General features: G+C 52.7%; 1 protein-coding gene across 1 annotated transcript; it reads left to right on the forward strand.

Moving 5' to 3' along the window:
* The first annotated feature begins 12488 nt into the window (after positions 1 to 12488).
* On the forward strand, positions 12489 to 15507 carry SPINK4 (serine peptidase inhibitor Kazal type 4). The gene is made up of 4 exons (XM_086771494.1): positions 12489 to 12555; positions 13507 to 13541; positions 13871 to 13983; positions 15453 to 15507. The coding sequence occupies exons 1-4, from the start codon at positions 12495 to 12497 to the stop codon at positions 15505 to 15507; spliced, it is 264 nt and encodes an 87-aa protein (XP_086627620.1). The 5' UTR covers positions 12489 to 12494.
* The last annotated feature ends 3932 nt before the right edge of the window (positions 15508 to 19439 follow it).

The following is a 19439-nucleotide window of genomic DNA, read 5'->3' on the forward strand; positions in this document are numbered from 1 at the left end:
GCCCCGCACCGCGCCGCCGACGGGGGACGGGGACGGGGGCGGGGGCGGTGGCGGCTCCGCCTGACGGGGAGGGGGTGGGGGGGGTGGCCGCGAGCCCCGCCCCCTCGCCCGCAGCCTCCCGCCCCCCGCCATCGCGGGGAGCGACGGCGGGAGCCCTTAGCGGCATTTCTCCCCACCTCGGCATTTCCCCCCCCGCCTCCTCGCATCCCGCCCAGCATCCCTCCCGCCTCTGGCATCGCGCCCGGCACCCCACTCCCCCATGCCGGCATCTTGCTCAGCTTTCCCCCTCCGGCATCCCCGCCCCAGGGCATCCCACTCGGCATCCCCCCTCCGCCCCCCGACATCATCCCCCCCCGACATCCTGCCCGGCATCGCCTTGCCCTGACAACCCCCCCGCCCAAGCATCCCGTCCCCCAGCATCCTCCACCCCCCCCCCCCACCCCCGCCCCAACATCCTGCCCAGCATCCTCCCCGCCATTCCCTCCCGCCGACTCACAGCATCCCGGCCCGGCATCCCCCCCGCCCCCGCATCTCACTGGCCTCCGCGGCGTCTCCCCGCGCAGCCCCCGTGGCGGGGCTGGGCCCTGGGCCCTCACCCCTCTTCTCTCTCGAGCTCGGTACCCGGTACCGCCGTGTAGGAACCGTGGCTGCAGGTTCTTGCGGGTCGCTGTAGCAGCGTGCAAAAACGCTGGGCTGCAGCAACGGGCCCGAGGCAGCTGTGAGGCGCTGCGGGGTAGCACAGGTTGCATTTGGGTTCCTGCCCCTTGGAGGGGTGCAGGTAGTCTTCACTTGGCACGATTAAGCATAAACTGTAGTTTTCCATCAGTTCGGTGGAGCTTGTTTCAACGCGTTTTCTGCAAAGCAAAAAAGGCCAGGACCACCTTTTTGTTGAACAAATTGTGGGACGCCAGCAGTGCTGGTGGTGGGGTCTTCTGGAGGTCTCCAGCCAAATGTTCTGCTTGGAGCAAGACAGCAAGGCAGCCAGCAGCAGGTGAAGTCCGCTGTGGTTTTGTCCCGCTGAGCCTTGAAAACCGCCTAGCCCTGGGATCTCCACCTCTGTGGTGCCCTGTCCCAGAGCTGTCCCACATTCCTGAGGAAGGAGTTCCCTTATGTCCATCATCAAGCCAGAAGTGCCTGGGCAAGCAGGTCCGGGCACCATCCAACGTCCCACAAAATTGCATATGTTTCTTAGAAGTGGTGAGTCCATGAGCTGGGAAAGAAACCTCCATGGAGCTGCCCCGTAACCCCATCCCAGCCAGTAGCGGTGATGGTGGGACGGTTCAGCGCTGCCCTTCAGTAAGAGCAGGGGCAGTCAGGAAGCCAGCACTAACCTTGCGCTGCTCCCAGGCACTGCAGGCACCTTGCTTGCGGCTGACTGCAGAGGGGTCAGTGGGCCTCGGTGCTGACGGGGTAAGCGAGGCTGACAGCTGACCAGGCAAAATCCTGCTGGCGGTCTGGCAGACGTGCATCTATCTGGTGAGCCCCGTGAGCCTCAGAGTGCTTCACGGACACCGGGTGACACTCAAGTGGTTTTCAACTGCCGGTAGTCCTTAATGCTACTATTTAATGTTACTGTTTATTTTGTCTCATGAAAGCAAAGTCACTACAAGAAGTGAATCTATGTTCTTCTCATTGGTTAAAACTACTTCCCAGCAGACGCACACACCACTCCCACTTCCCCCAGCCCTCGTGGTCTGCTGATTTCAGCAGCCTCCAGTGCTGCTTGGTGGGCTGCCAAAGTGCTGGTCTGTGGAGCTGGGCTCTTGTCCAACATCTTTGGATGCTCCTTCAATGTTCATTCCATGACTGCTCGCAGGTACTCTTCCTGCTTAATAAGCCGCCTGTGGTCTTTGAAGAAGTGTACCGTGTCCCATCCTCTGACCTCCAACAACACCACTGTTTCCTAGTCTGAAGACTGGCACTCTTCTGTGAGATCAGACGCTGCATGTGGCTATTTCCTTTGGTTTGTGTTGGGGTTTGGACCGGCTAGACCTCGATATTTTGTCATCTGATCCCACGGACTATAGCTGTTCAATGCTGCACAGAAGCAAGCACACACAGAATCATAGAACAGTTTGGGTAGGAAGGGACCTTTGCTTTTTTATTACTGGCCGTGGTGAAAACCAGCAGGGCATGGTCTTAGTTTGTGATGCTGTGCTGAGAGAGCAGAAACAGGAAGAGAAAGCCCAGGAAGTGAGAGACTGCGCTCGTCTTTAAAAACTGAAATGGTCAGCGATCTCCCAGAGCAATCCTGAATCTGGACAAGTCTACCTTGCTCTGGGACAAAGGAGTTTATTTTTTTCTGGCAGGACAAGGAGCCAACTTCAGGTCTCTTTGCCCTTCCCAAGTGGCTTCCGCTAGCCACCTGGAAGCTCCATTGGAAGATGGGCATCGTTTTTGCTATGAGGAAGCTCAAGGAGAAAATTATCCTGCAGTCAAGGTGCATGACCAGAGATGTCTGCTTCCTCTTTTCTGTCCACTTACACATTTCTCCATTCTTTCTGACCCCTTTTGCAAGTCAGTCCAATAATGACCTTTTGCTTTGGTTAAACCTGATGTTCTGAGCATCACGACGACAACGCTGCTCTCCATGACACTAATGCCGTCACTGCTGATAAAGAACATTCAAGTAAGGATCAGCTCGTAAATTGCCTTCTTCAACGAGCAAACCCAGGTTTCAAAGCCTCCAGGCTCTCCAGACATCTTTTATGGATCAGTTGGCAAAAGGCAACCCAGCAATGTGACTCTCAGCAGACAATCCATTCTTCAGGACTTGCAGGTTGATCCAGAGTTTCTGTGTTTCACTGCTGTCAGCAAATATCTGGACTTGTGCTATCAAATTCATCTTTTCTCTCTTTGAGCTTTGAACTGGGCTCTTGTAGGGAAAGTTCCCTGACTCACGTTGAGAGTCACACCCCAATTGTCACTCAAAGTAGAGTCAATTTGATTTCCTGTGACACTATTAAGTATGTCACAAGCAGTAGCAAAAGAAGTTACAGCACAATGTTTAGTCTGAACATCAGAGGGTTAGGAAGTGTCGAACACTTTTTTCCACAGGTCTGTTGTAGTGCCCTGCCATGAATGCCTGCTATGTTTTGTGTGTTATGAAAATACTGCCATTTTTGCCACGGGACCACTGTCTTGCTCTCACTCAACACGGCTCTGGTAGAGCAGGGCTTTGTGATGAAAGAAGCCTCTCTTGCAGCTGGGATCATTTGCGGTCTGCATATACGCAAGCGTGCAATCATGTGTGTATGAGTAAATAAAGGTATATAAATCTAAGTACACAACAGCACACCTATTTTTTGTCTTATGGAACCCGTGAACAAGGAAATAGAAATACAAGCCTTAAGGAAAAAAGCATACGTCATACCCTTAGGCAAGGTCCGGCTGTGCACATTGCACGTCAACCCCCTCCAGCTTTTCTCCATTGCAATCTCCACCCCAGCCCAACCTGTGAAGAGTCCTTGGAGATCTCACCTTACCAGTCATACTGGAATCAACGTCGAGCTGCCCGGCTTCGTTGTGGTGGTGATGTTCTTTTTTGGTGAAGTTAATTTTTGGCCTTTTTCTCCCTAAAATTAACTGCTGTGTGACTATACTGCTTCGCTGCACGTGAATTCATCTGTCCATTCACCATGCCTAATGACTTGTAGGTCTGATTTTAATCAAACTTGGCAGTTGGACAAGATCATAAACATCCAAAATACTTGCTGAAACAAGCCATCAGGGTGCAACAGAGTGAAAGATCACTGGTAATGTGGCAAGACATTTGTAGCTAGCATCAAAGTATGAGGGGGAAGAGGGAGGTTTCTTAGAATAAAAGCAAAGTTCTCAAGGAGCATGGCAGAATCCAGGAAAGGAGAATATGCACCAAATAGGGGGTTTATGAATTCTGCAGCTCACAGAAGGATTTGTTTTGTGTGATCTAGCTGACATCAGCATTTTAGCCATAGGGGTAGCACCAGCTGCTGCCACAGGGCACCCACTCCTTACCCGCGGGGCAGCATGTGGTAACCACCAGCTGCACAGGGCTGTGTCCACACGGACATGCCCTGCCCCTGGCCCACAGCAAAATGTGGCCCCTCTGAGTGCATGGCCCTGTGGAGTTGAAGGTGGCTGGGACAAGAGGGGTGCAGGAGCTGGTCTAGCCCTTCTGAGTGTCCCTGTGTCAAGCCTCACAAGCCCTTTTCTGTCCAGGGAAGGGACAGAGAAGCACAGCCTATGCAGCAGCTCTCCGACCAGCTTACCCCAAGCTCAGCATGCATCACACTGTCGGCTTCTCATGAGAGTTTGGGCTCACATAAGCTTTTGGAGGTCATTGCTTCCTTTAAGCCACACAAAACCTCAGGGACATCCCCAGTGCTGGTCTCTCTTCTCCTGTCTCACCCTCACTCTAGAGCATGTTAAGCAGGTGAGTGGGTGAGCAGCGCTGCACCAGGCAGGCACATTCGTCTTTTTTTTTCCAGTGTCATCATCGTGGCAGCAGTGTGGAGCTGTGCATTTCCACAGGGCAGAGGCCAGAAGCAAGGCCATGGCTCCATCCTGCCTGCAGGTCACCTTGCTGCAGAGCCATGAGGCTGAGTGTCCCAGCATGGCCTCCTGCTCTCGGGCTGTAGCTCTGTGAGGCCACCGCATGCCACTGTGTGGGCTGCAGAGCTCTTCTGCCAAGGCACTGGTTTAAGAGGAGGGTTGGGAAGAGCTGATTTCAGCTGGAGGGACAGCTAGCAGGCAAAGCAGGGAGATAGCAGAGGAACAAGTGAAGAGAGGCACAAATCTCTGGAGATCCAACAGCAACATCCATCTGCCCTTTGCTGAAAGCCCGGAAGAGTCAAATCAGGGACAGCACTGCCTCCATGGAAAGAAGTCTCATAAGCGGCCATACAACAAGCTTTGTCTACCTAAAATTTACAGTGCTCACTACTTGAAATAAAGGCTTGAAACTGGTCCAGCTTGCAGAGTGCGAGACTCACATCTGACATAAAATTTACAAACCTGAAGGTCTTTTTGCACAGTTCCCCTTCAAGTTCTGCTGCCAACAGTGAATCAGTTTTGTTGGGTGGTTTTGCACAGTGTAAAGGTGCCAAGCAGCCCCGAAACAGCAGGTGCTGCCATAGACCATCCTATGACAAATGCCTGTGTGTCTCTTTAACTGGATGGCGCTAAGCTGTGTCTCATGTCTCAAGTCCCGTTTTGTGTGCTCTCCTTGGCAAGGGAGTGAGGATCATCCTCTGCAAAAGACAGCCAGCCAGGCCTGTCAGAGTACAGGGAGGTGCCTGCAAAGCTTTGTTTGTGTGTGGGTTGAGGAGTAAAAGATAAAAAAAAACCAACTTAAACTGCACAGAAACTCATTGCCAGGGAAGAAGCCATATTCTACCTGCAGTTGCACACATCTACATGAAGAAGAACTTCCACCTTTTCTTAGTTACACTCTTTGGCATTTTTAACCTGAATAATTCCTTTATCTCTTTCGGGGGGGGAGGGGGCCATGTAGCCATCGTGGCCCAGCCCAAAGTATGGTGCCATACACATCCCATTCTAGCCACCAAAACAAGGTTAAATGGGCCTTGCCAAAATCTGTTTCCAAAGCCAGCTCAGGTTGGGTCACTGATGCACCTGCCGAGTCCTTTCCAATGTTCATCTTCTCTTGGTTTAGGTGGCTTCTGCTGTAGTACCTCCTATAACACACAGCCCGGATCATGTGTTACAGCAATTTAAACTTAAATCCATGACAACGGTGCTCAGGTTTTGTGCTTGTCATTATCAGCAGTGCAGTTCCTTATGGACTGCTTTGCCTTCTGGGACAGACAGCAGCAAGAATAGCATCTGTCCAGAGATGCCAGGACCTGTCTGGGCCCTTGCACAGTGTATTTTCCAGAGCAGAATCTGGGATGAAGGTTAAGCAGAAAGATGTGGTTTGGTGCCACTGTTGAGGTCATTTTGCCTGACAGGCTCACAAAGGAGAAACTCCATGTTAGCATCTGGCTAATCAAAAGTAATCTGCTTGCAATGCTTCTAGTTCTGCTCTGATTTGCCAGGACAGATGTAGATGGCCATAGCATGAGAGTAAAAAATAAAGCAAGGATGTGAGTTAACTGAGGATATCACTATCTCAACATAAACGAGATGTCCCAGAGAGAACTTTGCTCTGCAAACTGCAAAGTTTACTCTGCAGCTTTTAAGAACAACAAAGCCCAAAAGCTGCAGGACTGTGCCGGAAGAAACAGGGTGGGTTTCACTGGGGGTGACAGGGCCCTTCTGTTCCATGATATTTGTTGTGGCTCCCTCCTGGTGTCAGTTTGTACTTACACAAGTAGTTAACAGGTCATTTGGAAAAAATGATACCTGCACAGCAGGTGGGCTCTGAAGTCAGAAATAGCAGGCAACCTCAAGGACACACGGTTATGCTTTTTAGTATCTATGTGTAAGACCTCCTTCTTCCTTCTCTGGCAATTTAGCTAAAAGGCAAGCGTGGAGCAGTGTGTGTGCCTGCACATTCACTGTACAATCAGCGCACTGGAGTGCGTCTCATGCCTTGAATTTTCCTCAGGGGGATGCTGCACCCCTGGACGTGCAGAAGAAAGTGGAGATAAGCATGAATCATAGAGTCATAGAATGGTTAGAGTTGGAAGAGACCTTCAAAGGTCATCTAGTCCAACCCCCCTGCAAGGAGCAGGGACATCCCTGACTAGATCAGGTTGCTCAGAGCCTCATCCAGCCTGGCCTTGAATGTTTCCAGGGATGGGGCATCCACCACCTCTCTGGGCAACCTGGGCCAGTGTTCTACAACTCACATTGTAAAAATTTTTTTCCTAATATCCAATCTAAATCTACCTCCCTCTATTTTAAAACCATTACCCCTCGTCCTGTCACAACAGGCCCTACTGAACAGCCTCTCCCCGTCTTTCTTGTAGGCCCCCTTGAGGTACTGGAAGACCACTATCAGGTCTCCCTGAAGCCTCCTCTTCTCCAGGCTGAACAGCCCCAACTCTCTCAGCCTGAACTCATAGGAAAGGTACTCCAGCCCTCTGATCATCTTCATGGCCTCCTCTGGACCTTCTCCAGATGGTCCATGTCCTTCTTATGTTGGGGGCTCCAGAACTGGACACAGTATTCCAGGTGGGGTTTCACCAGGGCAGAGTAGAGGGGGAGAATCACCTCCCTCAATCTGCTGGCCACGCTCCTCTTGATGCAGCCCAGGATGCGGTTGGCCTTCTGGGCCGCAAGGGCACATTGCCGGCTCATGTTGAGCTTCTCGTCCACCAGCACTCCCAAGTCCTTCTCCTCAGGGCTGCTCTCAATCCATTCCCTGCCCAGCCTGTATTTGTGCCTGGGATTGCCCTGACCCAGGTGCAGGACCTTGCACTTGGCCTGGTTGAACTTCATGAGGTTGGCACAGGCCCACCTCTCCAGCCTGTCAAGGTCCCTCTGGATGGCATCCCTCCCTTCCAGCATGTCGACGGCACCACACAGCTTGGTGTCATTGGCGAACTTGCTGAATGCTACCAGAAAGATGGCCAGCTATGACTGGGTGACTCTGCTGCCAAAGATCCATGCAGTGTCACTGAACAACCTCCCCTCAATGCTCGTAGAAACAAAAAGACTTCTCTGATTCTCTTACATTGCACCCCTCTTTACATTAATTCACCCTGGGGTAGCTTCAGAGGATTTATCTACTGGAAGACTGGGAGGTTCAGGCCTTTCCTGCAAAAGCCAAGGGACCTCCTCCACAAATACTTGCCAAGAGCAGCTGTCACTCTGATGGGGAGAGCTGGCGTATGTGCCACTCGTTTTCCTCCAGCATGGTGCTAAATGCAGAATGATGACAGCATTCAGTCCCACACAAGACAGAATTAACAACACTGAGAAGGAAGAAGTTATAAAAAGATTGAGGCTCAGCACAGGTTTGTTCATCCGGAAAAAAAAACTCTAGGGAGAAAGAGACTCCGAAATCTTTTTTTTTTTTTTGTAAATTACAGTGGGTCCCAGTTCCCAGATAATCGGTATGCTTGGGACAGCTGATATGCCTACCACTGCTGCCAGCATCCAGGTTAACGGTGTTGGCTCAGAGCTGGAGGGCACAGTCCCGCAGCGGTCTCAGCCCGGCTAGCTCAGAGCTCTGCCCGTCCAGACCAGGCACACACCTCATCCCCTCCCTTATGTAGCTTACCCCATGCTGAGCATTTACTGGAGAAAAAGTAAATCCACGGTTTTCTGCTGTTTTATCTACTGCACTGAGGATTTGGACAGCTGTTCCTCATGTGAGACCCCCTACGAAAAGGAAGGCCAACACCATCCTTAAGCTGCCAAGGGCATTTGTGGACTGCAAGTGCATTCAGAGTGCGTCTTGCAGTGCAGAAGCTCAAAGATGCAAGAGGCAAACCCAAGGGAGAGGAGAGGCATGCGTCCTTGGATTAGGGTGAGCTGCCCAGCTACAGCTATTCCAGCTGGCAGCTGAAGCGGGGGAAAAGGGTGTGCAATGGATGCTCCCCTTAGCCTGCTGCACCCCCAAGGTCCAGCACACAGCCTGGCTTGGTGGGAAGCTCTGACCTTCTCCAGAGCGATGCCACCTTGGCCCTGTCCCCTCTGCTAATGGGAGTGTTGGCAGGCAGGATGACTCGTCCCTGTATTCACCCTGACTTGCGCTATCGCAGCTGAAGGTGGAAATTTTTGAATCATCAAATAAATAATGAGCGTTACTCACTGCCTGCCACGTGGGAGTATTTACCTGCAGTAATAGAGAGGAGGAAATTAGCTGAAGGTGTTGTCTGAATCCAGAAAATGTGGCAAAATTGCCAGGAAGTGGTGATGACTGATCTCTGCCCCAGTTACGCAAGGAGACATCATCAGATGTGAGGTTTTGGCTCCCCTGTATATCCAAAGGAAAACCTGCATCTCCACTTTTTTTTTTTTTTTGGAGAAGAACAAATCGGTCCTTCTCCCTGCTACTCATGGGGAGATCTCAGGGTGAGCAAAGAGACGGAATGGAGACTCATCATCTCTGTAAAACCCATCTGGAGGCAGGGAGGGAGCTAAGGATGAAAATGACTGTGGTACTTCTCCTCTCCTTTTTGACTTACCCCCTCGTGCAATGAGAGGATGGAGTGCAGGCTCTGGGCTTGGGCTGCAGGAGCAAGGCAGTGCTCTGTTCCTGCGTTTGTGGGTCCCCGGCATTTGCTGGCATGCAAAAGCCCTGGAAGGAGCAGCAAAACAGGAGTTAAAATATCAGTGCGAGCACAGAAAGCTGAGAACAGCTGTGAAATCCAGGAAAGGCAACAGATAACAGCAAGGAATGGCAGGTGCTGGGTGGAGCGGTGACGACACCAAGGCCACGCCACAGATAAGGCCACCAGGCAGACGTGGAGCAAGAGTGATGTGATGCAATTCGGCCTGGCCTCCTTCCACCGGTGCCCAGCCAGATGGAAAGCCTGCAAACAGCGCGATGGTCGCCCGGGAAGCAAAGGTGTGATAAGGGATCACGGTGCAACGAGTGATCCTGGCCGGGTGGCATGGACACGGGTGGGTGGGTGCTGGTGAGCATTTGGGAACAAGTGCAAAGGCAGGGGCCATGCCATGAGGGAATGAGCATGAGATTGGTTTTGGAAGTAGAAGTCTCCCCTATGTGCTGCAGTACCGCAGGAAGCCCAGGACCCATCAGGGACAGCTGAAGAGTGCACCTCTTTGTGATACCTGCAACAGGGAGGAGAAAATGCCCAAGCTCAAATGCATGACTGTCTCAGACGAAGCTGGAGCTGCGTGGCCAACATGAGGGCGAGCAGCCACCGGAAAACCTCCTGTCCCACCTGAGGAAGAACTTCCCCACCTCTTCTTCGAAGTGGACAGTAGGCAGGACTTCCGTCAGGGGTGGCAAGCCTGTGCTTGAGAGAAAAGCAGGAAAAGACAAAACCAGTTTGCAAGAGGTGATTTCCCCCTTGTCATCTCTTAGCATGTTATTTTAATTTGCTCTGTGAAGGCAGCAGCATTTGAATACTACTGAGGAACCAGGTGGAGGAAGATCAAGCCTCATGTCAGCCAGCAGCTTTTCCTCAGCACCGCATGACCTGCCACCTCTGGCACAGAGGGGACACAGATGTTTTCTGCCACCCTCCATCCGAGGAGAGCAATCTGGAGCTCACAACACGTTCCAGCGGCATGGCCACAGCCTGTCGCTCCTGCACTGCTGCCAGCATGACCTGAAGAGCCAGGCCATGCTCAGGACCAGCAGCACAGTTCTCTGTTCTCTGCAGCGGCAGCACTGGAGGCATTATGGGCGGGTTTTTTTTGTAGGAAAAATTCTCAGGAAGATTGTAAAGGCCCATGATAGCCCTCATCCAGGGCTGTGTTGAGTGTTGGTGTGGAAGCAGCTTGCAGGAGGTGGTCCCATGATGTCTGCATAGTTGAGTGTTGGCTGGGACCAGATTTACAAGGTGGACGCCTAAGGAAATAAATCTGCACGTGCCGGAGAGCGAGAGCTGCTGTATCACCAGGACCCAGGGTGCTGGTGGCAGGGCCCTCCAGGGCTCACCCACCAAACCCCACACAGCACAGCTTGGTCAGAGCATCTGTGGCTTTGTACATGGCCCACCGAGGATGGAGATCTCCCGTCTCCCTGGGTTGCTTACCCTCTGGGGTAAGATTTCTTTCCTAACTCCTGACTTGAACATCTCAGGACTGCAATTTGTCTCTGTTGCTTTTTATTCTGTCATCTGGCACTACCAAGAAGAAGTTGGCTCCATCAGCTGCCCTTCCAGCCGTTGTAGGCTGCTATCAGATCCCCTTGGCCTCCCCTGTACTAGACTAAACAAGCCCAACAGGCCCCCATGTGCCTCAGGAACAACTGCTAATGCGGTTAAATATTTACTTTAGTTGAGGGATTTCCAAAGTGGAATAATAATAAAAGCCAAAGGTTATGGAACTGTGTAAACTCCATGAAGAGGGAATATAAAACGTGCACAGCTGCCTCAGCGGATTGGAGGAATGGTTCTGCAAGGGTAACCCTGAATCGATCACCTTCCCCCTTCCCAAAACCCAATTACAGCCCTGCTGAGTTGGGTGGAAGGACCACCAAAGGGCAAGGATGGAAGCAGCCCTGTGCAGGGCCCGCAGCACTCTGGCCACGGGGGATGCTCACCAAGCCATTCCCTCTTGTCTCAGCCGGCTGGGGCCAGTGTGTACCTTTCTAAGCCTCAGGTAAGACTGTAGGGAAGAAATGTCCTGAGCATGGTCATGGTCAGCTCCTCCATGAGTGCACACATGTGTGCTGTGGGTGTCCGGAGCTCTCCCAGCCTGCTGTGGTGGTTTCTGTAGGACACCTACCCCGCAGCTGCCCCTTGCACCCACAGCACCTCCTGTCCACTCCCAGGGTGAAGGAGGCCCTCTGGCACTTCTGGCCCAGACTTCATCTTGGCAAGTCTGTCCCAGAGGAGTTTTTGGTCAACACTGGTCTTCAGCTACAACACTAACTTTCCACCCAGTTCTCCTGCTTTCCTTCCTTCGCCCTTCACCGATTTATTTTGATTCACCAGAGAAAGGTGGGGATGGATGTGAAAAAGTCAGCTTCTCAGAAAGAGGTGGTGAGGATGCTCACACAGAAAGACTTGTAGGCAAAGTAGCTGGCATCTTCTTGGGTGGTGATGCTTGCTGAAAAGTCCTTTACTGAAGAGCTGGCGTCTCTTGCCACTGAGGATTATGCACACAGCCCCCTTCCATCACGCTGAGTCTTATGATACAGTAATTTCGCTCTACCGATCTCAGCTGCAACCATTACCATGACCAACTGGTGAGTGGAGCAAGGTACTAAACAGCCCATGATGATGGGTAGAGGAGCACAGACAGCGGCTGCACCTGCAGCTCCCTGCTCCCACTCAGCTGAATTTCATTCACTCCAGCCCCTCTGCACCCCCAGCCTGCCCCATCCCACCCAGCAGTGGGGTGGGCTTGCCACCATGACAGCAGGCCTCCTGTGTATTTGGGATCCCCCTCCTGGGGTCGTGCCAAGCGCATCAGGCAGCTGAGGATCTGCCTGGCTGAATCCCATGGGATAACACTCAGACCACAGCGCAGCCACCCAAATCAGCCTGGATTTCCTGGCTGTTCCATGTGCAGTCTCCGAACCCAAACAGCAATACCTGCCAGGCATTAAGAGCAGCAGCTGCAAAGCTGGAGGGTTGGTTCTGGACAGATGCGCCCAGAAGTAAGCTGACTGCGTGCAGTGGAGAAAAGCAGCATTGCCCAACCCAGCCTACACCGCAGAGGGGTTGTAAAGCAGCCTCCTGTGCCAGCACCTGGCGCTGGCAGACGGCACTGGGGTGGTTTATCGGTTGCATGTATCCAAGTGATCCCTCTTGTGTGCACAGTCCAGCTCTTCCCGGCCTGGATCAAACTCTGCTCAAGATGCTGCTTTTCCCAGCGCCGCTGAGATAAGCTGGTGCCCTCTCCTATAAAGGCAGCCGTGAGAGGAGCAAGGTGCACGAGCACAAGAACCCGAGCCAGCCATGCCTGTGAGGGAGCTGGTGGTGGTGGCAGCGGCACTGGTGACTCTCATCGCTGCCAGCGGTAAGTCCGCTCTGCCACCGGCAGCCGGCTCTTGGGTGGCAGGTTGAGAACCACTGAAGGAACCACCAAAAAATGGGTGGGAGGGCAGAAAGACCCAGAAATTCTGGTTTGGAGAGGAGGTGAGGAGGGCAAGCAAACACAGCGGCAGCTTGGCGCGGAAGAATGACTGAAGCAAACACACCACACCTTATTAGCAGTTTGGGGCAAGAGCTATGGGCTGGTTCATTGGCAATATTGCCCTTGGGAGTGGGATGGGGGACAGCCTGTGATGGGAACTGGGGTCTGGTAGGGACAGTACGTACACTGGGGTGGCAGCTACTGTTGTTCCTGGTTTCATGAAAACCTGCAGACCTTTGCAAAAGCACGATGTGCTCAGCAGATTCAGCTGGGAAGCAACTGATTGTAGGCTCTAGGTGCCCACAGTGGTGGTCCTGTAGCAGCCTGCCGTAGTCCTTGCTCCCGGGACATTCGGCCACCACACAGACAGGCTGGGAACTGCTGCTACTGCTCCGCTGACTGCAGAAAAGGAGTCCACCGAGTGCAGCTCTCCCTGCGGATGACCGTTGTCCAACTGGACAGTGTCACCCAGGCTCAGCCCTCTGCAGATACCCAAAGTCCTCATGCAGCACAGCATGGATTCATGTTTTCTGGGATGTGTTGGATGCTCTATGGAGCTCCTGGTCCAGAGACTGGGAGAGTGTGCTGTCAGCAGAGGGATTCCTAGGGAACAGGCATTCCCAGCCAGCTCAGCTGTGGACAGAAGCTGTGCACTGTGCTGCTGGGAGGATGGGAGGTGACACACAGCAAACTGATCCTCCCTCACAAAACCCACACAGCTCATCCGGGTCCTGAGTGGGCCCTGCACAACCCTGCCTTGCCTTTGGTTTGGACATGACCCTCTATCGATGCCTCATGTTCCTCCCACACTCATGGGTCTCTGCTCTGTTCCAGGGACAGAGCTGAATGAAGGGAATGGCCTGAGAAGGGTAAGAGTTTTTTGTTTTCTCTTGTTCATGGCTTGAGATGGGATTTAGTGCCTGGCATGCCTGGGAGAAAGGCTGTTCCTAACCACCATCCCCAGCCTCATGGGTACTGGTGCTCCAGCGTCACACCTGCATCAAAGCCCAGGCTGTGAGTCCTGCTGAGGGATGCAGTGTCCTCTCTTCCCTGCTTCCCTGCTCTGTGTGCACACCCTGCCCTGCCTGGGGCAGAGGGATCCAGATCGCCAGTGGCACTTGCCCCTGCCCGGGTGCTGTGGGAGGAAGAGATGGGTGCTGCTGGCACTGAAATGGGTACTGTGGTTTCTCCTTTCCAGCCGGTGTGTGGAGACATGGTTGAACTGCAGGCTTGCCCACTCCTGCATTTGCCTGTCTGTGGGACCGACGGGAACACCTATGCCAACGAATGCCAGCTCTGTGTGCAGCAAATGTAAGCTCATACTCTTGGCAGAGACCTCCAGGAGTCTAATTTAGGCTGTCTGAAACTGGGCGCCTGTGAAGCACCGTCATTCAGGATCCCCCATCCCTGGGGAAAGCCATGGCAGACAGGAAACATATGTGCTCCCTCTAGCAAAGTGGAGGAGGACTTTTCACATCAGATGAGCCGGGCACTGGGCTGTGAAGCCTGTGAGCTTCACATTCCTGCACTGGCAGTGCCCGTGGATAGGTGCAGGCATGCCTCCAGCCCTTGCCTGCAGGTTCCTGCCCCATTCTTGGCACCATGTTTGGTGACTACTGTGCAGTTGCAGGTTGAGGGGTGTAGCTCATTGTGTTGGCAGGGGACTGGTCGCACAGAAAAGCTGAATATCTGTCCGTTGGATCAGCTCGCTTAGTCAGACCACCCTGCGGCTGCATGATCAGCAGATCCAAAAGGTGAGCTCAGGAGCCCATGGCAGGAGACCCTCTAAGACGAGTGCCTGCAAGCTGGCAACAAACCAGACGCTCCACAGAGGATGGGAGAAGGTCCCACCATCTGTGCTGCCTGCCGTTAGAGAAGCAAGAGTCCAACTTAGATGGACAAAAAAGTCAACTAGGCATCTAGTCTGGACAATCAAATAGAACCACTAAGTCTGTCAAAGGGACCTCTGGCAATGCAGGTGCCCAGTTATGTGCCTCATGGCTCTTTTGGCAGAACTTCAAACCAAAGGTACCACCATAAACTTGAGGACTGCGGCAACAGGGACCTCATGAGAAGCACAGGAGTTGCTCTGGGGCAGTGATTTTATCCAGGTTGGGAAGTGACTGTCTGAGCAGGGGTTCCTGCTAGAAAGGGACCGAGGGTGAAGATCAGGTTGAACACAGGTCGGCAGTGCACTTGCACGGCAAATAACACAAACTGCGCTGGGCTGCAGGAGGAGGAGGATGACCAGCTTGTCAAGGGAAGCTGCAAGGAGGTGCATAGGATCTGCATCCAGATAGTCTGGGGAAGGGGAGGCTTGGGGGGGATCTAGCAGCATCCTACGGTTGCAAATGGGATGGAGTCACACTCTTCTTGGTGGCAGCAGGTGATGCAACATGGGGCAACACCCCCAGAGGGTATGGGTTCGACACAGGGGAAACCCCTTCCCCAAGCAGGTGGTGCACCAGGGAGGTAGAAAGGGGCTCCATCCTTTGTAGGGGGGTGGTAAGGGTTCAGACAGAGCCATGGCCACTGTAACTTCATGCTGGGGACAGCCCTGCGATGAGCAGGTTTGGCTGGAGACCCACCATCTATGCTGCACACCTGGGGAGGGGACATCTGTGGGCCAGGATTGCTTGTAGTCACCTCAGCTTTTTAAACAGGAAAATGAGCGAGACAGTTTTATAAGTCAGCTCTGTTCCGTGGGCTGGATAGGAGCCAAAGTATGACTCGGGAAGTATTTTTTTGACCTCTTACTCTTTTTTCCTATGTTATTCTAGGAAAACCAGGCAAGACATCCGGATTTTGAAAGACGGGGAGTGTCAAGATATCTGAGCTTTCTGGTAGCTTTTCCGAGCCTAGAAACAGGTGATTAATTGATCCTGTGTGCTCTGTGCTGACTGCACATTTAAGTTAGCAATGGCAAATAATAAAATGACATGCACAATCTTATTTCAACAGCACTTTTTTTTATGCAAGGCTGAGGGAAAACAGCACAAGCCAGTTCCCACAAAGGGCTACTAAAAGCATACAGTCAAAACATTCATTGCAAATCCACATCACATACCAGGCCCCTGCACTGTGAGTATTATTTCACCCACGTTCCTGTGAGACAGGCCATGTGGGAGTAGTAAGAAATAGAGAGACCTCGGTGAAGAAGGTGCTGAACAAGTGCAGTTTTTTTTTCTGTAGGAGGCAATTTAGCGAAGGAAAAGTAAAGTTTCTTCAGCGTGGGAGAAGACAGCTCCTTGGCTCCCTAATAAACACAACCACTTTCAGAGCTGATGTAAATTGAAGACAGCATAACACCTGCATGTCTCGTATTAGATGTTATTCAGCTTTTTATGCAAGAGTCTTTCACAACAGGAATCCACCCACATAACACATGGGAGCACCAGAAGAGCCTGAGTGGAGACCCTGACTGCAAGGGACCTCGGATCTCTGCTCCAGCACTTGAGAGCAACCTCCAAGCAGAACTAATTGCCCAGAAAAGCTCTCTGGGAACTGAGAGTTTTCAGCCAGCTGCCAAATTTCGGGCCGAGGTTGCTTCTGGTGTCAGGGCCATCTTTGGGACTGTGGCAGAGCGCCATCAAACCAAGTTAATGGTGTAAGTGTGCATCATCAGTGCGCACTTGGGGCTCCCTCTTCTCTTTCATCTCCCACTTCTACCAGATGGGAGACAACTCATCTTTCATGAAACACACAACACAAAAAAGGTTGTACAACTTAGAATCATATAATCATAGAATGGTTAGATTTGAAAGGGACCTTCAAAGGTCATCTAGTCCAACCCCCCCTGCAAGAAGCAGGGACATCGCCAACTAGATCAGGTTGCTCAGAGCCTCATCCAGCCTGGCCTTGAACGTTTCCAGGGATGGGGCCTCCACCACCTCTCTGGGCAACCTGGGCCAGTGTTCTACAACTCACATTGTAAAAAATTTTTTTCCTAATATCCAATCTAAATCTACCTCCCTCTATTTTAAAACCATTACCCCTCGTCCTATCACAACAGGCCCTGCTAAAGAGTTTCTCCCCATCTTTCTTGTAGGCCCCCTTGAGGTACTGGAAGACTGCTATCAGGTCTCCCCGGAGCCTCCTCTTCTCCAGGCTGAACAGCCCCAACTCTCTCAGCCTGTCCTCATAGGAAAGGTGCTCCAGCTCTCTTATCATCTTCATGGCCTCCTCTGGACTCGCTCCAACTGGCCCAGGTCCTTCTTTTGTTGGGGGCTCCAGAACTGGACACAGTACTCCAGGTGGGGTCTCACCAGGGCAGAGTAGAGGGGGAGAATCACCTCCTTCGACCTGCTGGCCACGTTTCTCTTGATGCAGCCCAGGATGCGGTTGGCCTTCTGGGCCACAAGAGCGCATTGCCTGCTCATGTTGAGCTTCTCATCCACCAGCACTCCCAAGTCCTTCTCCTCAGGGCTGCTCTCGATCCAATCCCCGCCCAGCCTGTATTTGTGCCTGGGATTGCCATGACCCAGGTGCAGGACCTTGCACTTGGCCTGGTTGAACTTCATGAGGTTGGCCTCACCTCAGAGCTGGATGAGGCTCTGAGCAACCTGATCTAGTTGGGGATGTCCCTGCTCCTTGCAGGGGGGTTGGACTAGATGACCTTTGAAGGTCCCTTCCAACCCTAACCATTCTATGATTCTATGATTCTATGATTCTTCAGCCTGTCAAGGTCCCTCTGGATGGCATCCCTCCCTTCTAGTGTGTTGACGGCTCCACACAGCTTAGTGTCATCGGTGAACTTGCTGAGGGTGCACTCTATCCCACTGTCCATGTCACCAACAAAGATGTTGAACAGGACCGGCCCCAACACGGACCCCTGAGGGACGCCACTTGTGACAGGTCTCCACTTGAATATCGAGCCGTTGACCACCACTCTCTGAGTTTGGCCATCCAGCCAGCTCCTTATCCACTGAGTGGTCCGTCCATCAAACCCTTGGGTATGCAAGGGGCTCACTTTGCTTGCAGTGGCAGAAATTGGAAGGCACTGGTTAATCCAAGACTTGCCTCCTGAATTAAGTTCAGTCCTACACCAGATATTGTATTTCTACAGAATGACTGGTTGAGATTTCTGATCAGCATTAGCAAAACACTGGGTTGCCTTGAAAAGCACTTCAGTGTGCATTGAAACTCCAAGGACAGGTCCATGCTCACCCTCAGGAGATCATGCTACTCTGACCTGCTACTATACTCAGACAACCCATTTGCAGGCATCTGGGGAAGGATCTCGGGTGCATCATACAGCCAAGCAGGCTCCCTGAAGTCAGTGGCCCCCCTGCGAGTCTGCGAGCCAGCATCATGGGTGCTCTGCTTGGCCAGCTGGTCATGCAATCCATCCCCATGCACCTCTTCCACTTCTGCACCTTCCTGGAACCCCCAGGTGGGACACCGCAGCACCACAATGCACGGCAAAGCCATTGCTGATAGATTTAATGCTGCAGCTGGAAATAGTATTCAGTAGCATAAAACAGCCATTCTTAGTAAGAGGGAGATCCACCTGATTCAGCGTCCACTGTTTTCTGCCCAGAGGTGGCTACTGTCTCATTTTTTTTCATCAAAAGCTCTTCTCCTTGCTGAAGCTTAGAGTTGTCCAGAGCTTTGACCACCCCTGTTTTCCTTCCCCAGATCCTTTCCACTTTTGCAGAGGATGGGACACAGTTTGCCCACCTGTCCACAGCTGCTGCTATTACACCATCTGCTCACTTGTCTCTGGGCTCTGAAAGCCTGTTTCTCCCCTTCCAGTCCTCAGGAGAGGTGGTCTGGCTGCGCATCGCTCTCCGCGTTGCCAGTCCTGTGCAGACCTTCAGATGGCACCTCCCCTGCACCGTAGGGAAAAGCGTCGGGGGGGTTGTCACTCCCAAAACACTTCCATGGCAAATAACACAAATGCAGTGCTCATTTCATCCCATGGGCTTTTTCTGCTCCCGCTGCTGCCAAGCCAGTCGCAGGTGGGAGGTATTTGGGCATCTCTGCCCCAGCTCTCTGCCAGTGCTGAGGGGAAGGTTCTGCCCAGCATAGCATGGTGAGTAACTGGGACCCAGTTGGAGGTCCCAGCTGGGTGGGCACTGGCATCTCAGCCCCATGCAGCGGCTCAAGCCGTGCAGGCAGAGCGGCCGCAGCCCGTCACTGCGTGTCCCTTGAGAGCCATGTCTGTTTATTTGCAGAGGCTAGGAAAAAACAACATGGACAATTCGGGGGCTCTTCTGAAGAGGGGAACTGCATGCCTCCGGCACAACGTGGAGTGTTTATTCAGAAACTGCAGAGCTAAAGCACACACTCGCAGGCCAGACCTGCAAGGTCAAAGCATGGGCAGCCTCAGGACAGGGTCACTGTTGACTCTACAGACAGCGAAATCAGAGATAGCCATCCTCCCTGGGGACTGGTGGCTTCAGCTGTTTATTTCACATGGCTCAGGAGCGAGGGGAGGCGCAGGGAGTGATTTCATGCCGCCATGGATTTCAGGAGCCAGTGTGGGGTGGCTGGCCCCGGGCTTGTGCCGAGAGCCTGACCCTGAAGCCCAGCAGATCTGTGTTTGGCAAGGTCAGGCGAGACTCAGGAGCTGGTGAGCAGCAAAACAGCCGCAGTGCACTGGTCTGCGTCAGGGGCTACGCACACACATTTGCACTTTTGCACACAGTTTTGCCTGTTGAATTTATCCATCTGTTTCCCGTCTTTTCGTGCTTCAGTCAACACAGGGGGAGGAAGGGTTTATCTGCCTTCACAGGCGCCATCGTTCCTCACATTGAGCTGCTGCT

Source organism: Chlamydotis macqueenii, chromosome Z, assembly GCF_036417535.1.
Source record: "Chlamydotis macqueenii isolate bChlMac1 chromosome Z, bChlMac1.mat, whole genome shotgun sequence".
Lineage (NCBI taxonomy): Eukaryota > Metazoa > Chordata > Aves > Otidiformes > Otididae > Chlamydotis > Chlamydotis macqueenii.

Coding starts and splice junctions, on each gene's coding strand:
- SPINK4 (XM_086771494.1), top strand. CDS start 12,495: ATGCCTGTGAGGGAGCTGGTGGTGGTGGCAGCGGCACTGGTGACTCTC. Junction 13,542..13,870: donor AAGGGAATGGCCTGAGAAGG/GTAAGAGTTTTT, acceptor TCTCCTTTCCAG/CCGGTGTGTGGAGACATGGT. Junction 13,984..15,452: donor CAGCTCTGTGTGCAGCAAAT/GTAAGCTCATAC, acceptor ATGTTATTCTAG/GAAAACCAGGCAAGACATCC.